Genomic DNA, 23,959 nt, shown 5'->3' with positions numbered 1-23,959 from the left:
AAAGTTGGACTGCAACTCCCATCACCATTTACAATGCTGGCTGGGGCTGATGGGAATTGGAGTCCACACACTGGGAGTCCACACAAGAGTTGCCTACCCCTTCCCCAAATGGACTTGCTAGTTCTTTGTATCTACATTAGCAAGAAGGGGAGGAGGAAGAGGGCAAGCATCACCTTCCCAGGGGCTAGATTTGGCCCAAGAACATCCAGTTGCTAACTCCGTAAGGAGTATAGTTGCCACTTTCCCCCTCTTGCTCTGTGCCTTCAACAGCAGTCACTCAGACAGCTATTCAGCAGGGGAAGCTTTCCCTATCGTGTTACCTCTGTGCCAGGAGAGGCATCTTCTGCTAAATTTCTACAGGCTGCAGTCAAGTCACAGCTGCACCGCCAGGTGTGGATGGGGAAGGTTGCAGGCCCTGAAGGGAAGGCCGGGGAGTAGTGGCACAGTGAAGCTCTCCATGGGTTGTCAACTGACCAGGAATGGCATCTGGAGGCTGCCAGGGAATGGATCATTTCTCTGTCCAGGAAGGGTCACAGCTCACACACCAGTTGAAGCTGGTGGAAGGTGCTCCATGCTGGGGATAGGCTGAAAGCAAGAATATAATGACTACTACTGCTCAGTCTTAGTTCCAGTGCTGGAGGACCCTTGGTAGGGTGGCCATTTACGAATTGCCCCTAAAGAGGAAATGCATCGCCAAAAAGGAGGGCAGGGATGAGTGTGACATTTGCATGCACTAATATATATGTATAGATGCAAATTTAGAAATTATTATCTAAACAGAAATACAGTACATTTGACCATAGTGCAGGAAACCGTGACCAGATGACCTGTGTGGCTGCCTGTTCGGTCTGCTGTTCAGGGGCAGGGACCCTGGCCTCTTATACAGTATAAAGAGCCATGCACAACTTGAGCACGCTCCGGGAGACAGCGCAGGACAGGAAGGCCTGGCGTGCTATGGTCCATGGGGTCACGAAGAGTCGGACACGACTGAACGACTGAACAACAACAACATTGAAGATGCTATAGCAGTAGGCAACTTGATGCCTTCCAGATCTTTTGGACTACAACTCCCAGAATGCCTGACCATTGACTATGCTGGTTTATGGGGGTTGTAGTCCAAAATGCCTGCAGGGCACTAGGGGTAGTATGCAATGTTAGTCCTAAGTAGAGTAGACCCGTTGAAATGAATGAGACTCCCATTCATTTCAATGGGCCTACTCTGTGTAGGACTAACATTGGATACTATTCTAGGTTTGCCTACCCATCTTATAAGAATAGTAGTAACTCTAAGCTCCATTTGTGGGACTTGTGAATAAATATACATCTTGGGTTGTCCTTGGAAGGGAATTTTCCATGGCAGAGACAGTCTGAGCTCTGTGTCAAGGCCTTTCCCCTGAGTTCTGTTCCGGGATATGACCCTCTCCCACTGCCCTACAGAACCCGGTAGTTCTCCCCTGTGCGCTTTTGCACGCAGGCTCCCAGGATGGCCCTGCTGTTGTGAATACCTGCATGGACGCAAACCCAGCAGAAATCCAAGTGGCCCTGAAAAACCGTGGGTGGGAAGAAGAGATGGCGGCCCAGCGGCTGAGCTGAGTTGAAGAAGCTGGAATGAAGGGGCCACAGCCCTCCCCAGTGCTTCCTGTTCTCTTCTGTGCTCTGTCCTCCCCGAGCCTCTCCGTCTCCCTCTGTTCCCCTCCCTCCACAACCTTCTAATCCGTCATCCAACTGTCTATTTTTGGCTTAATCCCACTGCAGCTGACCAGCCACGTGCAAACCCCCCACCTCACCCCAGCCTACAGATAAGGTTGCCAACAGGCCAGGGAAAAACGTAGCCTGCTCCTGGCCCTTTAACAGAGGATCTGATATCTGGAAATGGGCAAGTGGGGCTTGGAAATAATAAGCATGGAAATAATAAGGCATGGAAATAATAAGCATGATCCCCTGGTACACACCGAAGATCAAACTGCTGTTAAAGCAGGGGTGTTGATCCTCTTTCAGGGCTGAATTCAGGGCTGAATTCAGTTTCAGAAAAGCTTCTGGGGGCTGCATTCTAGTGGTGGGTGGGGCCAAAGGCAAAATGGGGTTGGTTCAAAAATATGAGAAATACCAAAAATACCAGCATATTTTAGCTTAAATTTCTTACTACTGGCAATTAAGCTTTACGAAACGGGTTGGGACCAGACTGTCTAAAGGCATGCCTCCTTCCACATGTACCTGCTCAGACCCGTAGGTCATCTGCAGAGGCCCTCCTCTGGGTGCCCCTGCCAAAGGAAGCTGGGTGGGTGGCTACACAAGAGAGGGCCTTCTCAGTGGTGGCACCCCACTTATGGAATAAACTCCCCAAAGAGGATCTCCTGGCACCTATGTTGCTATCTTTTCGGTGCCAGGCAAAAACCTTTCTTTTCTCCCAGGCATTCTAGAGACCTAGTTCGCAGTTATTATGGCTATTTTATTGATTCCTGTGCTGTTTATTGTTTTGCATTTTATTCTTTTAAATATGTGTATTGTATTTTATGTTTTCAACTGTTCTATGAGATTTTAGTTTTTTAACTGTTTGTCATCTGCCCAGAGAACATTGGTTATTGGCAGATTAGAAATGTAATAAATACATAAATAAATAGGAAAGCCATTTCAACCTTTTAGAATGGGGAAAAAAACTGCACAAAAGCTGGAAAGCCCCCAAACTATTGGTGGTAGGGGGAAAGGGGGTGGGGCTGGGAGAATGGGGTGTGGCCATCTGGGGAACCCCTGGAGGGCTGGATTTGTCCCCCGGGCCAGGGGTGCTTCCAGAAGAGGGAGATGGATCCAGATTTAGTCACACTTTGAGTAAATCCATTGAAAGCAATGGGACCAAAGTTAGGCATGACTAACTTCAGTCCCCTTGATTTCAGTAGGTCTACTTTAAGCATGACTGAGTCTGGATCCAACCCAAGGCTTTTATAGTGCAATCACCCTGCCCTGCTCACAGAATTTTATGGAGGGTCCAGGTGACGTTGTGACCCCTTTGTAATCAGCCCTTGTTTTCCTACTGCTGCAGCTATCAAGATAGACTCGGAAAAACATGATAGTTCTCCAGTCACGTTATCAGATCTTCCTCAGTCTCCCTCAGCAGTCGCAACACATGCAGTGGCAGGCTGGCCACTGCATGATGCATTAAGTGGCAAGCATGTGCCTTACAGACCAAAGACATCCATTCCCCGCTCAGAGCAAAAGGCAGGAAACCGCCAAACTATCAGTGTAGGGGGAAAGGGGGTGGGTGGGGCCAGGGGGAGGGGCCCTATGGTCCAGATTTGGCCCACAGGTCGGATGTTCAACACGCCTGTGTTAAAGTGAGGGCTGCCAGGGTGGTTCAAAATCTGGCAACCTTAGTGATACGAGTGCCTGAATATGGACCAGCTCTAGGCCATCTTCCTTTTAAGGTTTGGGTCTTGTTAGCCTTAAGAAGTCCTGGTGGTACCATCAGGACAAGATTTTGGGACAGATGTCCAGGGCCCTGCTCAGCAGAACGAGCAAAGAGGACCCCCAAACGCAGCAGCAGTGGGGGCTGGTGGCTCCCATTTCAGTGGGGCTGTGAATCCATTCTGGGTTTCAGTCAGAGCAAATCAGAACTTTAAAGGAGCGGTCCAAGTTGCCAAACCCTAGCCCCGAAATGGGTTCAGCACCATGGATAGCTCCTTTAGAGTTCTGACTGGTTCTGACAGAAACCAGAAATGGATGCACAGCCCTGCCAAAATCAGAGCCACCAACCTTCCCTGCGCAGCAGGGCTGGTTTACCACATGTTGAAGTAAGTGACATAACGCACAATACTATCTCAAGAACAGGGGAGTGGGGGGAAGGCCTGTAAGATCACTACATACAGAGCTTGAAACTACATAGCTGTTACATTCTTGGCTCTCTTCCGCACACCCTGAATAAGCCAGACCAACCAAGTAGCCTAGTTAAGAACACAAGAGAAATGCTACAGCACCAGTCTAATGGTCCATCTGATTCAGCATCCTCTATCCAGCAGTGGGCAGCCACAAACAGGGCTTGAAAACCATTGCAAAAGTCCTCTCCCACTTTTGCTCCCTAGCAACGAATATTCAGAGGCAGACCACCCCTGGACATGGAGGTTCAATTTAGCCATTCATAGGCCTTCCTCCTCCATGAATTTGTCTAACCCCCCTTTAAAGCAGGGGTGGGGAACCTCAGGCCCAGGGGTCAATTCCAGCCCTCCAGGGTTCCCCAGAAGGACATGACCCCGTCCTCTGGCTCCACGCATTTCCCCCAGCCACCCGTCATTTGATGGTTTCCTGGCTTTTGCACAGTTTTTTCCCCCTGTTCTAAAGAGCTGGAGTGCCTCTCCTAAGGCTTCCTTACTGGCAGCAAGAACCTCAAGCTAAAGCATGCTGGTATTTGTGGCCCCACCCACTACCTAAATGTGGCCCTGAGAGCTTCGAAATGGAATTCAGCGCTGGAATGAAAGAGGTTCAACACCCCTGTGTTAAGGCCATCATCTAAGTGGGCGGCCACCAGCACCTGTTGCAGTAGCCAGTTCAATAAATTGATGATAATGCTTTGTGAGCTTTTCTACGAGGCATTTATTATGCACTCATCAGTGCCTACTCATGGTAGTCTATGGGTTCTTTAGATGCCACCATGACCCTCTAGTTTCACTTCTGTTATTAAACAGCACTTAAGGCGAGTTTTTTTAGAGCAGTGAAAATGTGGTATTATTCAAAGAAATTAAAAAAAACACTATTTCCACTTGTGTAATTGCACTATTCTGCTATACTGCAGTGCCACCTACAGGCTATATAGTGGAAAAGCAGGAAAGGAAATGCTCTTCTGTACTGCTCAGATCTCAGTTTTGCGATTAACGGCCTCATTTAGAAAAGCTCTCTGTGTGAAAAAGAACTTGCTCCCATCTGTCTCAAATCAATAAGCTACTTCTTTATCCGCTTGGGTTCTACAGTTCTTCAGCCTCCTCCCCCAGGTCTCTAGATGTTAAATATCTTGGGTTGGGGGGTGGGAATGTATCTTGGGTGTTTTCAGAAGAGGCTTTGCATATGCAATCATCTTGCCTTGTTCATGGAATATTATTGGGGGCGGGGGGCAGGTGACATCATCATCCACTTGTAATCCTCCCAAAGTTTCCCATCACTTCTTCCGTCTTTTTTCTTACTGCGGAATACCCATTAAGACAAAAAAGACAGGATAGCTGTGCAATGCCTTCTGGTTGTTAGCACTGCTAGCATCCCTCCGTCATGGAAGTACCCCTTGACTCCAGCGTGCATGAAGGCAAACGCATGCACAGGGGCACAGAATGCTCGTGCAAAGCTCTGATCATGCAGGGTTCCCTTCAGCCGCTTTTCCCATTTCAGGCAGTGTGGCGGCAGGGGCAGCCCCACTCTCTCTCTCCGTGTGATCGTCATTGCGTGGAGAGAGTAACTCCCAAATAGGACTTGTGTGTACAGCTGTAAGCATGTCCATAGGGTTGCCTAATAACTGGTCATCAGACTATTGTCCATCTAGTCCAATATTGTCTACTGCCCAGGGGTGGGCAGGCTTGCAGGATCTGTTTTACTAGAATCTTGCGTTCCACCAACTGGAGCCTGGTGCAAAAGACATACAAAAAGATTTACCCCAGATCAACAGTGCTGACGGAAGTGGATTTCCCCACCCCCTCTTTGCCATGCAGCACCTCCTCCCCCCTGAAAATGCTACACAGAGAATCAGGAGACCCTGCTGAATAGGCTGAGCTGTGGTCTGGGGGACGGGAAGCAGGGAGGATCCCTAAAAATCAAGCAGAAGAACCTTCTGCGAGCACAGCCCTTCCTCTCACAGGCAGGCCCTTCCTCTTGTGGAAGGCAGATTATGGATCCAACCCTTAGAACTGAACAATTCTGAGCCCAGGAGTCTGTTTTGAGTCTCAGACCTGAATGGAGCTCCTGGTCCATCTGCACAAAAATCCACTCCCTGGTCAGGGACGGCCCTATTGTTAGGCAGAGTGCGGCAGCCACTTCAGGCAGCAAGTGCTGGGTGGTGGTGGTGGAGGGACTGCTGTAGGACAGTGCTGTGTGTGCCACGAGTGCCCCTGAGCCTGCTGTTTTCACGTGCAGTGGAAGGTGCGGAGCTGCTGCCAGTGCTGAACTCAGATTCAACTGCTGGTCCAGTCAACTTGTGTACATGCAATTGGGGGTAGCGGTGGGACCCCCATCTTGTCCTCCGGCTCAGGCTGCAAAATATCTTGGCTCAGCTCTGCTCCTGGTTACCCCTAGTGTTCTTCATTTCAGCGGTATCATTTAGGGTGGGTGGGGAGTTATTTTGCTGCTGTGCTTCCATGAACAAAAGCTCACTGGATTGGTAGTTCAAGCTTTCTTCAACACTGGAAATGGGACAGCATCTTCCACCACACCTGAAGGCAGCAGGCCAGCTTAGGGGGCACAGGGCAGGCTGGGTAGCCCACAGCTCTCTCCAACACCTTCTGCCACCTCCCAGCATCTGCTGCCTGAGGCGACTGCCTCACTCTGCTTAATGGCAGGGCCGGCCCTGGAATAGGGTGACTGTTAGCTGGCCAGGGAGTCCCTTTTTACAATGGAAGGTGGAATAAACATATTTAATACATAAATTTCAAAGATAGAAGATATATGGAAGATAACTGGATTAATGAGTTGAACAGAGGGAGAGGAGAGGAAAATGTAGAAAGGAAAGTGATAGTTGAAGAGAAAGGATGGACAGACAGATATTACTCATTCCCCAGCTACACACACACAAGCACATTCCTTTCCAAATCATGTTTGGTTTCGTATATAATATTTATATTTATATATTTACACAAGAACAGGGTATTTATTCCAACTGTTTGGGGGTTATCCAAGGAGGGAGGTTACACGTACAGAGCGAACGCCAGACAGACCAACCAACCCACAGAGGTAACTATTGGGGGGGGGGGGGCGGAGTGGGGAGAACTGAGAGGCTGGAGGAAAAGGTGGGCATCTCCATAGCCTGGGGCTGGACACCACCACTCTGTCACTATTGTTGAGGTTGAAGGAATTGCAGCTGCTGGGATATTGGGAGTGCTCTGGAACATCCCAAACAACTTGCACTCATATTGCAAGCTGATTTGCAATGTAAAAGCTGTGTGTGTGTGTTTGTGTGTGTGTTGTGGGGTCATCACAAACCACCAGTTCTGCTGACCTTGGCATTGCTATTATCATCACAAATGATTTGTTTGACTGTGCAGAATGTTTAACAACCCTGGTTTTGTTCACCTTACTAACAACCCTGAGAGGTAGGCCACCCTTATTCTCTTTTTATGGGTGAGAGGTCTGAATGACTGGTTGCCATTTTACAGAAAGGCCCTCAGAGCAATCCAGGCCTCTCAGGTTCTAATACAATGTTCTAGAGGCTACTGGGTAATGGGGGAAAAGCCCTAAGCCAGCCTTTCCACGACCTGGTGCCCTCTAGATGTGTTGGACTACAACTCCTGCCTGGGGGATTCTGGGAGCTGTAGTCCAACACATCTTGGATAGTATCAGGATGGGGAAGGTTGCCCAAAGCTGGATTCACACTAAGCACTTTAAATGTGTATCTTGCAACATGGATAACTAACTCACATTTATGGCATGTCTGCACTACATATTTAAAGTACTTCCTAACCGGTTGAATTCCTGGGCACCTTAAATAAAGATCTCTGGCATGAGCTGGGTTCAAATCCCCACTTGACCACTGCCTGAACTTGGGCTAGTCATTCTCTCTCTCAGGATTGTTGTGAGGAGTGAGGACAAGGGAGGCATGCTACCCTGAGCTCTTTGGAGAATAGGAGGGATAAAAATGGTAATTTAGAATGATAATCGGCAACTCAAGAAACAAAAAGGTGCTTTGAGTGCCATTTTTTTGGCAGAAAGGTGGGGTATTAATGAAATAAATAATTCCTAGGGTTCTTTGAAGGCACCAATATAGTTAAAAGTGGCATCTAACAGCTTTAGGATTTGCAGCATAGATGTGGTCATAGTTCAAAAATGTTTTACAGCCATTCAAAGCTGCATTTAAAGAACTTTAATATATGCTAATATATGAGAATAGTGTGAACACTTAACATGTTTTAAATAAGAATCTGGAGGGACAGTCATTCCAAGGCCTCAGAAACAAGGTTTCCTTGGAGCAACAGGAAATTGTCTTAGGGTGTATCGCCACCCATAGCTGCCTGCTGAGGCCTCATGTGCTGAAGAAAGCTTCAATTCTTTATTCGGTTGATATGTAAAACATTTTAAATAAGTTTGAGGCACACTAAATTCGGAAGTACTGTAACAAAATTGTGTGAATACATTCCAAGAGCTGGGAAGAGAGGGACTCTTGAAACTACCAATGATGAGTATTTTTTCGGGCTGCTTGAAAACGTCACGCAGATTGTGGCAGGTCCGCTGAGAGGATGCCAACCAGCTTAGTGTGGAAAGTGTTCGTGGCTCAGGAAACCCCCCCAGAAACAAGTATGTGGACTGGAGTATTTAGAAATGGTCTCTGAGCATTTCGAAAGAAGCTAAATGCGTCCCATGCCAGAAACGGGGGCCCTCTGTTTTTTCAGCGTGGCTGCAAGCAATCAGCCTTCGGCCTCAGGTGAGCTGCTTCTCTTTCCTCAGTACGAGGTGACTGCTGGTGCATGGATGCTGAAGGCACCCGATGCTCTGTTCCTCAAGGATGAAAGCTCCCCAGATACGTTTCCAGGGCCAGTGTCACGGGTTGGCATTGCTGGGCACCTGCAGAGGCCTGTGCTTCAAAAGGGCCCCTGGTGATCCCTGCTGCCTCCTGACTGCTGCTCCTCTACTTTGCTGTTGCTCCTGCCAGTTCATCTACCCTCTCCAAGGGAGCAAGCAGAGAGAAGAGCAGGGCAATAGCCTCTTCACACCTCGTCCGTTCTCTCTGTCTCTCAGTGTGTGAGATGGTATAGACCGAGTCTAGAGGGTGAGGCGAGTGAATGGGCTGTGGCAACAGTGGAGAGGTGGAGGAGGTGGGTGCACTCAGGGAGGAGGCCCTACCGAGAGCACCTTACCCAAGGGCCCTCTAAGACCTAGAACTGGGACTGCCAGGGGGGAAACGATTGATTTATTTCTAAGAAAGAGGGGCTTGAGGCACGGACTAAACTGCTGAAGCTGCGAGATGCAGGAGGGGGCTGCCCAACTAATGGTCAGAACCACGGAATTTAGTACCATCCCTGTTTCCCAGTGGCGAGGAACTGTGGGGTGGGGGGGAAGGCAGGGAGATTCAACACACAAAGCTGCTTACCAGGGAGCAGGCTGATGCTGCATTTAACCCAGCATCGTCCACTCTGACTTCCTAGGATGGCCAGGCATCCTCTTTAACAGAGGGCAGTCCTCTATTTGAAGGGCTGCCAGAGGACTGTCCTGTCCTTGAAGGTGTCCTGTGTTTGAATGGCTGTCCTGTCTAAGTCCAGTATAAAGATAACCTAAGAAGGGAGAGCCCGGGGGGCCCTGAAGTTGCCCATCAAGAGTGAGCACCTGGGCAGCAGACTGAACAGGCAGGCAGCCAGGTCACCTGGTCATTGTCTTCCCTGCAATGGTGAGATGTACTATATTTCTTCTGAAATTATAATAATATTTTTAAAATCTGCGTTTATACATATAAATTAACGTTTGCAAATTTTATGCAAATTTGTGTCCATTTTTGTTTTTGGTGACGCATTTCCATCTTGGGGGCAAGGCGTAAGTGGCCTCCCTACCTCCGGCAGAAGCACATCACGTTCTACCATTGTGTGGGGGTCCCTCCCGACTCCTGGTTGACGTAGGCCCAACAGGTCATGTTCTGACGTTATCGCTGTGAGTCCAAGCTAATCAGTGGGGCAGCGGGGAGTGGTGGTGGGAGTGGAGGGGTGTGTGTGTGTAAAATGTAACTCCACCCTCTTGTTCCAGGAGGAATAGACCAATACACTACAGCTGGAGGACTAAGAGTGGATGGAGCACGAGGCCTGGTTGCTGTCATAGCAACACCGCAAAGCCTGTGGAAAAGGAAGGAGGAGGAAGAGGGTTTGGGACTGGAGTATTTGCTCTGGCTGGGGCCATTGCCAAGGCATTGTATGAAGTTGTGGGGGGGGGCAGTTTTCAGTGGGTCCAGGCAGTTGTACCAGTGCACCAGAAATGGGGAGTGTTGGGGAGTGGGGAGGGAAGGATGGTCAAGTGAAGGGGGCAGGGAAAGGATGGAAAGTGAATGTAGGCCTTTTCCCCTCACTCCAGCAGACTGAACCAAGGCCCCAGCATCCCATGAGGGAGGGAGGACCAAGGTTGGCACCCCTACGACAAGTCCCGCTCTCCTGGCGTGCCGTACATATATGAATCTTTGCCAGGCTCCTGTACATATTCCTCCTTTTTGTCCCAGTCGGCCGACCAGCCTCCGTTGGCAAAACTGGTGCTTTTGGTGGCACCGTAGCCACCCCCGCCACCACCCCCTCCCACCGCCATCCGGGCGGCCTCATCCTCCTCGTCGGCCAGTTCATCCTCGTTGATGAAGCCACACTTCTCCTCGTGGAGTTCTTCAGGCTCAGCCCATGGCTGCTTCTCGCCAGAGGCAAAAATCCCATAGAACATGACACCGCCATAATGCACCAGTGAGGCAATAAGGAAGACATACTGCCACTCCTCCCGTGTCTGTAGGAAACAAAAGGGGGAAGAGGAAACGGTGGATCATTCAGAACTTCAGGACAACTTTTCCCTACCTGGTGCTCTCCGGATGTGTTAGACTGCAATTCCCATCATTCCCAGCTACTATAGCCTGGGAAAGATCGGAGTTGCAGTCCAACGCATCTGGAGGGCACCTTGTAGAAGAAGGCTGCTTTAGGACAAGTAGGCCCCAACCATTGGCTTGCACATGCTATGCAAGAGAGCATGATGGGAGATCTGCTTTGAATGCCTTCTTCCACAGTTTCACAGCATGGGGAAAGAGCCCAGAGGAAACATTTGTGCTTGCTGCTGTAGTGGCCTAGCTATACTATTAATTTTATGCCAAGTAAATAAATAATAACTTTAATAAATTACTATATAAGCCCAATAGCGAACTCTATTCTCCAAGTGTGGATCCTTATGTAGCCTAAACGGCACCATCTCCGCACAAGAGAGAGGTATCAGCAGGCTTGGGGAGACCCCAAGGCTAAACAAATTTAGAGAAAAAAAAAACCTAAGGGGGTGGGGAACCCCAAAACAACCCAATGAGGTGTGAGAATGTTCAGTGGCCACAGAACACTGTGTGTGTGCATGCATGTGTATGTGCGAAGGGAAAAAACTGAGGGGGAAGGGAATTGAGCTGGAGTTGCCAACGTGGTGCCCATGTGCCAGCAATCGCCTCTCTTGGCACCCACCGGGTTCCCTGGCCACACTGATGTTTATTTTATTTCTTAAGAGTTTGTTAAATTATTTTTTAAGTGGGAGTCTGGCTTGCTGCAAAGCGCAGTGCTGCCCCCCAGCGCCACCTTTATTGGGTTTCTACAGAGTGGGTTTGTGTTTTAGAGCTCAGCTCCCATCTCTGGGAGCTGAGAAGATAGCCGTACTTCTTGGGCAAGTTACTTCTCTTTTCGTCTCCCCTATTTGCCTCCTGTGAGTGAGTGAGTGAGTGAGTGAGTGAGTGAGTGAGTGTTTTGTGACTGGCCGTGCCCACCATAGCAGCCACTTTAAGAATGAGCAAGCCTTCCCCCATGGCAGGCATTCTGTGCTAGTGCTCAGAACACTCTCTCAAAATTCCAAATGTGCCTACTGGCCCAAAGAGGTTGGAACAGAGTATCCTGGAAAAGGATATGGCTGCTGTGCTGGAATCCTAAACAGGAGCATTCCACATTGGTCCCACCTATTTACACTAACAGCAAACTCAATTCTCAAGTATAGATCCTTATGTAGCCCCAGATGCACTGTCTATGCACAAGAGGGAGGTATCAGCGGGCTTGGAGGAACCCAGAAGTACCACTAGGGATGGACCAGTGGGTGCAGGTCTGGGGCCCCATGGTCCAGGAGGGGCTCCAACCAGCCCCCCAAGTGAGGCTCCACTTCCTCCTCCTGCCACGTCACGAAAGGTAAGTGCCACTGTAGCAGCTAGTCAAGGTTGCACCATTTTAAACTACACAATTTTCTTTACTAACTTTGATTAACAATGCACTGAACCAATCAGACGGTGCCTTTGGGGGAGTGCAGCCAATGACGGCACCAAAGAGGTGAGAGGATTGCCTCCCACCTCAAAGACAGCGTCTGAGGAGGAGCAAGAGGAAGAGGGTCTGCTGAGGTAAAACATGAAACAGGGCTGGGTTGGCTGGCAGGGTGCAAGGAAAGGCTGGCCAGGTGGAGGAAGGTCCCCAGAAAATATCTTTCCTGAGGGCCCTTCAAACCTGGTGGTGCCTCTGGAGGAACCCCAAGGTTAAAAAAAAGTTAGGAAAAAAATCCTAAGGGGGTGGAGACGACCAGAAAGCAGACCATTCAGAACTGAGCATGCTCAGTGACCAGAGAACACTGAATGTATATCAAGCGAAACAACTGAGAACTGGGGTGGGGGTGGGAAAATGTAATGGAGTATCCTGGAAGAGAGTATGGCTGGCTGGAACCCTGAACAGGAGCATTCCACACTGCAACATTTTGTTGCACATACTACTTGCTTATAATAACAATAAAATAATTATAATAAATATATCAGTAAATGGCAATGCCTGGTTATAGAAGGGAAAGTAGATAGTTACAGTGGGAATACCAGAAACCATGTAGAACAGTGATAATGAATGGGATATAGTTATTCCTAGATATAATATATACAGAAAGGACAGTAGATCACACTGCTCTATAGGTCAAAGAGGACAATGTGTGTAATAAATCAGAAACTTGAGCAGACATACATTCAATCAAGAGTCACTGTGGGTAGAAATACTGTGCCAAAAATGGAATACAGTAGTGGCGATATACAATCACCTCCCCTCCCACCCCTGACAAAAGCTCTTGAGATAGAGAAAGGGCTATTAGTCATGATAGATCAATGGAGCTTTCATGTTCAGAGGCAGTATATCTGTGAATAACTGATGTGGGGAATATACAGTGAGGAAGGGCTGCTCAGCTTGTAGGTTTCCCCAGGGCATCTGGTTGGCTACCCTGGCAAAACCAGATGCTGGACTATTCCTTGACCTTCAATGTGAGCTACAAAGGCTCTTCTTATCTTCTTAGGCTCCCTCTCATTTCTAAACCACTTTCACAAGTTTAGCGTCTGGCAAGGGCCTGCCCATGCTTTAAGATCAGCCTTGGAGGCCCTACTCACTGGTCTGCCACTAAGATCAGTAAAGTTGGTGGGCACTAGAGAAAAGGCCTTCTCTGTGGTGGCCCCTACCATATCATCAACTATAATAATGATAGATGAGAGAGAGAGGAGGAGTAGGAGTAGAGTAGTGCAGCTAAGGTTGGACCATGGACCAAAGTCCAAAGCCCCACAGCCCAGGGAGACCCCAAAAGAGCATCCAGAGAGTGGCAGGTGATAGAGGGAGTGGCAAAGAGGCCCAGAGATAGCACCTGGGCCACTGGGGCTAACACTGGTTGTTGAAGAATCCTTTCTTCTCATTCTTTAAAACATTTTATAGTTAGCGGACGGCCATCCAGGCATGTACATGGTTACAGAGGGTTATAGTATCTTTTTCTACAACAGAATGGTGCTTATTCCTAAGTAAAGGGCAGCTGAAGCAAACTCCATTTTATTCCTGTAGTCATGATGTTGCTATGATTTCAGTGAGTTTAAATTTATTTATTTATTTATTTATTTATTTATTTATTTTCTAAACTGCCCAATAGCCAAAGCTCTCTGGGCAGTTCACAAAAATTACAACCACAATGTACAGCATAAAACAATATAAAATATAAACTGCAAAACTGCACATACTCAGAGCAGTGTAAAACTGTACATCCTCCTTTAAAAAATAATCAAGCTCAGCAACAGTGTTTTTCTTTGTTTTGCTTTCCCTATCAGGAATGTAAAACATGGAAGGGTGTGTGTGTGTGTGTGTGTGTGTGAGAGAGAGAGAGAGAGAGAGAGATGTTAATTGTACCCCCCACCCCCCACCCTTTTGACCTAGCTGCACCATTGAATGAAGAGAGAGAGATGGAATTACGGGGACAGGAAATGCTCAGGACAAAGAACCCCTGCTATTAGGATATCTGGTTCTGGTTCCTACCTTGTGTTTGGTCATAGCTCCAACGATGAGTGGGCACACCATACCCGACAGGGTCCCCACACCATTGGAGATCCCCATAAGGATGCTGGCATATCGTGGGGCAATGTCTAAGTGGTTCACATTAAATCCTGGAAGTATGGAGAGGGGGAGAGATAAAAAGTAATTCAAGTCACACACACACCCCTCCCCGCCTGGTTTGGAGCTCATATACACCCTAGGCAGGCTGATTCTAATTGTGGATGTGTGCTAAACTGTTGCTCTTGACTGCTAGAACTATTGCAAGGTCTTGCTCCCTCGCGGCTTAAGGTTCACACAGGATCACAGTAGTTTGGTGTTAAATTACTGACAGAAAATTCAACAGGACTTTATTACTCCTTCTGTCTCTGAGATACTTGAAAAGTCTCCTACTTCTGCAGTCCTAAAAAGAAACACATTTTCAGAGGCAAAAGTGTGTGAACCTCTGTCCTGGTTTATGCACACCTTTGTGTTTTCTAATGACTCTCTCCCCAAAGAGGTATCGTCATAATATATACGGGGAAGGGTGGCTATAGGCGTTGGCAGAAGCCCCACTATGCTGGTGGAACATGAGATATGACGGTGTCATGACTGATATACTGGCAGAACACCTCAGATATGTTGGCGGAGCATTCTGCCATTGGAGCTGTTCTGCTGACGAAGATATGCTGGCAGAATGGCTAAAAAAGGGTGCCGGGGCAGCGTCACAGAGGAGAAGCACCCTCATGTCATATGCTACACCTCTTCAAATCACGTCTGCACCCCCATTGATGGCAGAACATTTCACCTTAGCCCTGGCACTGGAAATTGCCCCGATGGTAAGGGAACATATTATTTTAAAAAATAGCCACGCCCCACATCAACCATTGCCCCACCCATCTTACCATGACAGAGCATGAGATATGCTGGAAGCATTCAGAGAACATTTGGCCCAGGCAGGGCCAGCCAAAGACATTTTGCTGCCTGAGGCAAAAATGGCACCCAATCCTCATTCCACATACAGAAGCTGACTGGACTGGCAGCTGAATCTTACTTAAACACTGGCAACAAGATAGTGTCTTCGATTGCACCTGAGTGCAGCAGACTAGCTTAGGCGTCACAGAGCAGGCTTTGTGACACACACAGCAATGCCCTCCAATGCCTTGCTCAATGGTTTGTGCCTCCCAGCATCTGTGGCTTGAGGCAGCTGCCTCATGCTACCTAATGGTAGGGCTGGCCCTGGTCCCAGTATGACAGTATAAAGGAAAATGGGCTGAACAAAGCCGAATGACAAAAAGTCTTCATGAAATGGGTCTGAGGAAACCACTGTGTCCAGACACACTTTATGAGGGGGCAGGGTGGAGTGGAGTGGAGTGGAGTGGAGTGGAGAAGAGAAGATTGGGTTTGGAGCACCATGGTCAGCACTAGAGGTCAGCCCAGCTGTTATAGAAATTTCAGCTTTAATATGTTTCGTTTAGCTTAAGCTGTTCTATGGAGCTAGATTTGTGTGTGTGTTCTACCTCTGTATAAAACAGCCATGTTGGCAAAGACACAGTGCCTTATCAGAGACTCAGGAATGTCAAGAATGTAGTATACAAGAATACGTGACTATCTCTCTGCTGTCTCTCTATGCATGCTTGAGTGTGGAGAGGTGTTGTTTGTGCCAGCTAGACAAAGAAGTTAGTAGAGAGCAGGCGTAAGACAACCCCCAAAGACTTTGTGTATATAAGCTTCTGGAGCACATTATTTGGTTGCCATCTTTGTTGGTGCGTTAGCCCCAAAGGTTGCCTTATTCTGCAGAATAAAATCGTGTTGGACCAGATCTCTGCCTCCTCTTGTTCTTGGTAAACAAATTGGATGAGTCTACCAGGGATAGAACACAATTTTTGTAACAATTTCTGTTGACCCAGATGGGACTCCCTGTGGGACCTGGGAGCTGGGCAAACGCCGGATCAACCCAAGCTGAGGGCGCTCTGGACCTTGTTTGGTTCACAGTGAGGTTTGAGGCGGCTGTTGCCTGGCAATGCGGCTAGCAAAGGACTCTTGAAGAGATGAGGCGAGTAGATGTCTTTTGGAAGACAGGACGCTGTCTGAGGGGTCGTTTGGAGGCTAAAACCATGAGGTGAGTTAAATACGTCCTTGTCCGGGCCATTTGGGGAGTGAAAACCTCCCATTCCATCCAGCTGAGCCTTGCTTAAGCAGCAGTTGGATATATGTAGGACTGGCAGGGATGGGATCAGGACCATCCGTGGGAGAGAAGGGCCAAAACACACTAGGATGCATGCTTAGGAATTTTAAGTTGTTCAAGCTGGATTATGGTGTTAAAATGACAAAAGAAGAGCTCATAAAATTCTGTAACAAAAAAATGGTAATTTTTAGTGTCGGCTGGCCGACTAGGAGAAGTGGGAAAATATTGTTATTGCCAAGGTTTATGTTAAAGTAATTACTGACAGTCACTGAGACCAATTTCTTTGTATTGATGCTTAGATGTTGAAAAAAATTCTAATTGGATAAGGAAATGTAAATGTCAGTATTGTAAAGTCATGATGGTATGCTCCAAGGTGAAGCCCAAAACCCCTGTTCTCCCCGACTCAAGCCCCACGGAAGGAGCTTGGAGATTAGGAGATCCTGCCCAAGGCACCCTGGGTTTCCCCCGCCCCATTCGGCCTGTTAGGTTGGGAGGAGAGGTTGCTGGGGGGGAGGGAAGGAGCCCCCACACACACACGGAGAACCCATCTGTTACACCCCCACATCTCACTCCTTCTATGTTGAAAAATCCTCCAACGTATTCAGGTTTGTTACAGGAAGCAAGAACAGCTGAGAAAGTTGTAAACTCTGAGGAAAGAGATTTATTTGAAGCCTTAAAGACTGTGGCAAAATCAAGAAATAAAGACAGAGCAAGTTCTTAAAATGTCAGGGTCTGTGTGAGCTTATCTCTGTCAGTCTGCTCAGAGCAGAGCTAAGGGGGGGTTACCTAACCCCCTCGCCACTGCTGGTTTAGCCTTAGCAAGCAGAGAGGCTGGAAGATGTCTGTAAGAACCTGACAGAAACAGAGTGAGATTTGCAAAAGAAAGCATCACAGTTGGAAAGCTGAGCCATGCTGCTCTGTTCTTATCTGTTGAGGAATCTAGAAGAGGTGTAAGGTTACACCTTCCCCTTTTGAACTGATGAAGAGACAGAGAGCTTTTGCTAGAAACATCCTGTCTTTATTGCCCAAAGCTTTCTTTGTTTGGATCCATCATTGTTTAGACTTTTGAGAGGCACTCTGCATATGGACTGGAACTTTAGACTGTTAGAGACTTGCCGTGAACAGTACTGTGAGGCTTGTCATAGCCTTAAACTCCCATTGTTGTAGATTGTGTATTTGTGTTTGTGATCAGCTCAGTGTATGGCAGGCTGAGTTTGATTTGTGACTTAACGCTCAGATTAGAGGCCGCATTTCCAAGGCTTTGATTCCATTTACTCTAATGAAGCATACAGATGCAAATTGCTAGAGATTCATGGACTACAAAGGAAACAGCCTTTAAAAAGTTCAAAGAGAAACTATGAAAGTTGGTTTCTGTCTAGAAAAAAAAGGGGGCAGCAAATTCTCTTAATTTAAGAGGTAAGAGGGGAAGATCTCCCCCCTCTCCTGTGACACCTCTAAGTGCAGCTGTTAATGCAGAGCCAACTGGGCAGAGCGCGGAAGCTCAGCCCCTGTGATTTCTCGCTTGTGCCTGCGTCTGCACCTTGTGTCTAAAGAGTCCAGGTTGTCTTTCCCTCGCCTCCCCCTGTCCGCCATCACTCACAGAGCTGTATAAAGAGAGAGCCCAGCTGTGCTTCTGAAACCCCAGAAAGTTCCTGCCCCACATGTTCCAGCTCTTTCTCAAAATATGAACTGTTCTGACACTCTATATGCTCAGAGGCAAGCCTGACACTCTGCCAAAACTCATGCAGTGTGTAGCTTACGATGCAAAAATGGTAGCTTAGAACTCTTTGCATGTATGAGAATGCCCTTCCCTTAATCTTGATGGGCCCTGACCATGCAGCCGGAGGAGCAGTATGATTGCTAGATCTGCTCCATCATGCCTTACCATGCAAAAATGTTTTCCAGTCATGGTGTTAGATTTCAATGAAAGTTTGTTGTGTGTATGTGATATTTGCTGTTAGTTGCAACTATGTTAGTGCCACCCAAAAAAAGGTGTGAAGAGAGATAGAGTAAGTAGCAGACAAGGCAGAAGAAGGAAGCAGATAAAAGGCTGGACAGAATGCAGCTTTGATTGCAGTGGCAGTCACAGGGCGAGCCCTTGATTAGGTAAATAAAGGCTTGAAGAAGGATTTTAGAACTCAGAGAAAGAACATTTGTAGAGAAAAAGCATGGCCGTAGTTCTCCCAGGATGAATTGCCTCCAGGGTGAACTGGAAGCAGCTGATGCCTAGAGCCCATTACTTAGAAGGGAAGTAGCCACAATAATGTAAGAGTTCTTTAAGATGAGAAAATGTGACTAGAAAGAAAAGGGAGCTTATCCCAAATGTGTATCACTGAGATTAGTGTAAAGCAAGAAGGTCTAAGTAAGTGAGTTTCTGTTGAGACAATGGCAAACAGCCTAACTTGCAGAGAAGGCAAGTAAAGAGTTAAAGCTGGTGCATGGCACAGAGTTTGAAACATGATCTGCAGAACAGGCAAGTCAGAAAGATAAGTATGCTTATTGCAAAGAGAAAAAGATATTGGCGAAAGGACTGCCCAATGCTAAAGGGGGAGAAGAGGGGGGCCATGGTAGCCATAAAAAGAGAAGAACGAGACTGATGAAGACCAGGGTCCGAAACCTCCACCCTGAAGGGCTGCTTGGCTCTGAAGAACCATTTAGTTATAATAAGAGTGAAAAGGAAGAGAAATAATGAGACTTATTGACAAGAGTCCTATTGCATGAATTTGTGGTGTCTAAAAGATGCCCAGTTTCACTACTCAGTCGAGACTTGTTGCCAAAAATTACAAGCAGAGATTTTCTTTCAAGGTGATGAGATGGTTGTCAAGTTGTCAAACTTGCAAAAGAACAATACCAGAGTGTCGTTGTGGCAAGCAAAGCCCCTAAGAGAGTGTGAGCAAAAAGGTGGCTGCCAGGGCAGAGTTTGTTAAACCTGTACAGACTGACCTTAAGCACAGAGATCAATAAAGGTTAAACAATACCCTTTGTCATTAGAAGTTAAAAAGAGACTGAAACCTTTGATTAGCCTGATTATAAAAAGGCAAAGCCCCTGTATGAAGCTTTGACAAAAATATTACCCACTAGAAGTGGACAATTTAAATTAAAAGGCTTTTCTTAAATTGAAGCAAGCCTTGATATTACCACCTGCTTTAGCCCCAGATCATGAAATTTTTAGATGCCTTGATGAAGTCAAAAGAAGCAGCTATGATGCACGTGAGAGCACATAGAAAGAGTGCCATTCCTGAAAAAAGAAAAGGCAATGCTTTGGCAGATAAGGCTGCAAAAGAAGCAGCATGGATGAGAGGTGAAAAAGTACATTATGAAGGAGCCCTAATCCCATACTTGAGCACAGGCATGGTTCTAATTTATTCCCCGGCTGAAAATGAAAAAACCCCTGAATATAAGGCAAAGCAAACTGAAGATGGATGGTGGGTAGTCCCAGGAGGCAAAGTATTCATACCCAAGCCTCTTTTGAGTTTTATAGTAAGAGACTTGCACCAGACTATGCATTTAAGAAGAGCTGCGATAGAAGATCTACTCGTGAGACACATTGTGGCCCCAAGATTGTATGTTGAAACCCAGAGAGCAGTAGCTAATTGCCCCCTTGTGCCTCAGAAACAATCCAAAGATGTCTAAGCCCCCAGCTCAAATGAGAGGTCACCCATGGGCCTACTATCCTTTCCAGAGACTTCAAATTGACTTTTCAGACTTGCCCCAGACTCATGGCTATCAGTATCTGCTAGTAATAGTAGACCAATTGACTAGATGGGTTGAGGCCTACCCAACTCATACAGCCACCGCACAGACAGTAGCCAAAATCTTGTTAAAAGAAGTAGTCCCTAGATTCTGGTTACCTGCAGAGATTGAATTGAATCAGGGGCCCCATTTTGTTGGACAGGTGACGCGAGCAGTGGCCCAGGCACTACAAATTAACTGGAAGCTACACCCCCCTTGGAAACCTCAATCCACAAGTCAAGTTGAGAGGATGAACCACACCCTAAAGTCAACGTTTACTAAAAATTTGTTCAGAGACTAAGTTGAAATGGCCACAGACCTTGCCAATCGCCTTGACTCGAGTATGGTGCACCACCAGGGGAACTATTAAATTGACACCTTTGAAATGTTATATGGACGCCCACTTCAGATATTACCTATGGCTGATAGCTTAAATGTGAATTTAGAAGTAAGAGCTTTAGAGATCCAAGAATATGTTACTGCCTTGCAGTCTGTTTTGCTTTGTCTTTACAGGTTTGCGGCACCACACCAATCCTTGCCTTTGGATGCTCCAGTGCATAATTTCAATCCCAGTGATTGGGTGCTGATCCGGTCCTAGAAAGATGAACCACTTACTGAGAAGCGGAAGGGTCCGTTCCAGATCCTACTCACAACTCACATTGCTGTAAAAGTCCCTAGAGGAAAGAAGTGGATTCATCACACTCAAGTAAAGGCATCACCTGCACCAGAGGGGGTCACACCGGAAGCTGACCCACCTGAAGTCCACCGTCTGTTCAAGAGAGAGCTTTCTCCAGGGACAGAACAAAATTTTTGTAACACAGCTGCCTAAGAGCTTACCTGAAATAGCAAAGCCGCTGAAACCCACGGCCAGGACGAGGAAAGAGATTGCAACGCCTTTGCTGTGGGAGTACCCCACCACTAAGAGCAGCGTGGCTTCCATGCCAAAACCTGGCGGGAGAGAGGGAGGGGAGAGAATTTCATTCAGTTCGGGGTTTGGCAAAATTTCTTCCTACACAGAACGGAAAGATTTAAAACAATTCAAATGTGGGAGAGACTAAAAATGAGAGATTCTCCCAACCAGGCCCAGGGCTCTGAGTGCTTCACTTAGCCTTCTCCAACCTGGTACCCTCCAGATGTGTTGGGCAGCAACTCCTAGCATCCCTCAGCCAGCATGATGGGAGTTGTAGTCCAACAGTTCTGGAGGACACTAGATTGGGGAAGGCTGGCTTAGCTCTTAAAATCTCTGGGTTTAAAACCCTTTCTATTCAACTGTGGTGCTGAATTAGGGTTGCCATCTCTTTTTTCTTGACAGGCTCCTCATCTTTAACAGCTGTATGGCAGGCAGGTACAACAAGGTCCTCTTCATGTTGGGAACCGCTGTACCTACTGCATTTGGACAGTGCCTTTTGGTGATCATTTCATGTGGTTTGTCTGTTTGTTTTTTATAAGAATTGAATGGAAATTGCACATTTCCTTATATTTGGGATGGAAAGAACTTGAGATTTTAAAAATTCAAATGCAAGGGTAAGAGAAACTGAGAAATATATCCATCCCTAGTGAGATGGAGAAAGTGACCTTCGATGCACATGCTGTTCTGCTTTGGCGCATAACCATGGCTCTGTCTACTTTGCACTTTTAGCTACAATCACACTGCATAAGAATGAGAGCAGAGGATGCATAAAATGTGTGTGTGTGTGTGTAATGTGCATGTTGCTGAATTTTTGCTAACACAGTGGGAAGGGCGGCATAGCTCTGGGGGTGAAGGAGGCTATAGATCAAAAGCAGAGCAACCACAGAAGGTCTCAAATTCAGACCCCAGCTCCTGCAGTGCATTACATGGGCCATTTTGACACCTTTTTATTTTCCCAGGCAGGCTTTTAAAAAACCTTCCAAGCCATTCTGGAAGCTGGGTTTGATTTATTTGCTCTGTTTTAACACACACACACACACACACACACACTCCTAGGATTGATACCTGGCATCTCCAGGGAGGACTGGAAAAACGCCTGCCTGAAACCCTGGAGAGCCACTGCCAGTCAGTGTCGGCAATGCTGGGCTAAATGGACCAATGGTCCAACTCAGTATAAGGCAGTTTCCTTAAGTTCCTATGTTGTTCCTTGTGCTTTCCGGATGGATTGAATTGGGAGATGCTGGGAGTTCTAGTCCAACAAATCTGGAGGCCACTAGGTTGGAGGAGGCTGTTCCAGCGTCTCATTTGATTTTACTTTTGGGTGTGTAATTTTATTTGATTTGTACTGTAAACTGTCTTGGGAGCACAGATCAGCTGAAGGTGCAGGATAAAGATGCAGCAAATAAAGAAAGAAATAAAAATCAAATCTCCAGCAACAAGGATCTCAGGGAGCAGGGCTAGGAAACATCATGGCTGGGAGTTTCTGTCCAACTCATCTGGGCTAGATGGATCAGTGCTGTGGCTCAGTGTAAGGGAGGTTTGTGCGTGTGTAATGAAAGGTTGTAACTTTTTAAAAAGTGGGCTGAAGAGTTCTCCAAAGGCAAGAACAATCCATAGGATCGGGACATGTAGCTCTGACATGACGTGAAGATTTCCCATGACCAAGCTATTGGAAGCCCCACACGGACGCCAAGAGATTTTGCCTCCATGAGTGCTAGAATCTTGGCTTTCCCCCCCGAAAAAACTTGAAAGCAGAGATTCTCACAATTCTGTCCAATTTACTAGATTCTCTCTTTAAGGCAGGGGTGGGGAAGCTGTGTCCCTCCAGAAGCGGCTGGACACAATTCCCATCATCCCTGGCCATTGCCCATGCTGGCTGGGGCTGATAGGGGTTGGAGTCCAGCAACACCTGGAGGGCCACAGCTTTAAGAGATCTTCACATCTTGTTTGCATTCATTACTGCCTGTGTACACGGCCAAGCTGGCCATGAGCCCCTAATCCAAGTCTGGGTCTTCCTCAGATCTAACCCTCCTCCCTGGGCCCCTTGCTCCAATGACGCCTTTCTCTCTCACCCCCACAGTTCATCATCTTGCGGACATTGGTGGTAGACATGATCCTCCGCGACCGCAGGAAGTCGGCGATTTGACCCCCAATGGGTACGATGATTGTCATGACCAGGTGGGGCAAAGCTGAAAGCATACCCACCTGCACGGAAGGAAGAGGATAGAGAAAGACGTTCAGGAGGCCCAGGGACAGGAGGAGGGTGTTAAAAAGTGGTTCAGAAAACCCAGTTCTCATTTGCAGGGGGAGGACAAAAATGGCTCTTCCAATCCATTTCTGTATTCTTTTCAACAGTATATTTAGAGCGTAATCCTATGGATGTTTAGATAGAAAAATGTCCTACAACTGGCTGGGGCTTGCTGAGAGCTGTGGGACATTTTTCTGTCTAAACATCCGTAGGATTGCACCCTTACAGCATTATATAATTACTTCAAAGGACTTCAAACCCACTTACAAAAGGGATGATGGTGCCTACAAAGTAGATGCCTGCCTTCTGGGTTTTCGGCAGCTACTGAAATTATACTTTTTTCAACAAGCATTCCCAGAAAGGTAACACTGTATTCTGTATACAGTAATATCATACAGTATTTCATTATTATCTTATGCTGTATTGTTTTGTATGGTGCTTAGAAATGTCTGTTAATGTAATTGATTCAAACATATTGTTAAGATGATGATGATGATGTAGTTGTAGTAGCACAATATCCACAACTTGTGAACCAGCCAAGCTGATAAAAAGTACTCCTGGGCACCTGCACAACCTGTGCATCCAAGGACAGCGCCAGATCCAAGGGGTGCATTTTATTATGTTACATTCAGTGGAGGCTGGTGGTTCCAATTTTAGCAGGGCTCTAAATCCACTCTGGGTTTCAGTGAGAACCAGCCCGAACTCTAAAG

General features: G+C 47.2%; 1 protein-coding gene across 1 annotated transcript in view; it reads right to left on the bottom strand.

Moving 5' to 3' along the window:
- Positions 1 to 10,287: 10,287 nt before the first annotated feature.
- SLC17A7 (solute carrier family 17 member 7) overlaps positions 10,288 to 23,959 on the bottom strand; it is a 71,968-nt gene continuing 58,296 nt past the window's right edge. Inside the window, exons 9-12 of the mRNA XM_084808450.1 lie at positions 23,074 to 23,206; positions 20,929 to 21,039; positions 14,178 to 14,305; positions 10,288 to 10,641 (exon numbers count right to left, since the gene is read on the bottom strand). Of these exons, the coding sequence (XP_084664576.1) occupies positions 10,288 to 10,641; positions 14,178 to 14,305; positions 20,929 to 21,039; positions 23,074 to 23,206 (726 nt within the window). The remainder of the gene's footprint in view (positions 10,642 to 14,177; positions 14,306 to 20,928; positions 21,040 to 23,073; positions 23,207 to 23,959) is intronic.

The sequence above is a fragment of the Heloderma suspectum genome, chromosome 6 (assembly GCF_057233095.1).
Source record: "Heloderma suspectum isolate Gila_16-S chromosome 6, 16-S_ref, whole genome shotgun sequence".
NCBI classification, from domain to species: domain Eukaryota; kingdom Metazoa; phylum Chordata; class Lepidosauria; order Squamata; family Helodermatidae; genus Heloderma; species Heloderma suspectum.
The sequence above is the reverse complement of the archived record's forward strand: the minus strand, read 5'-3'. Positions and strand labels throughout refer to the sequence as shown.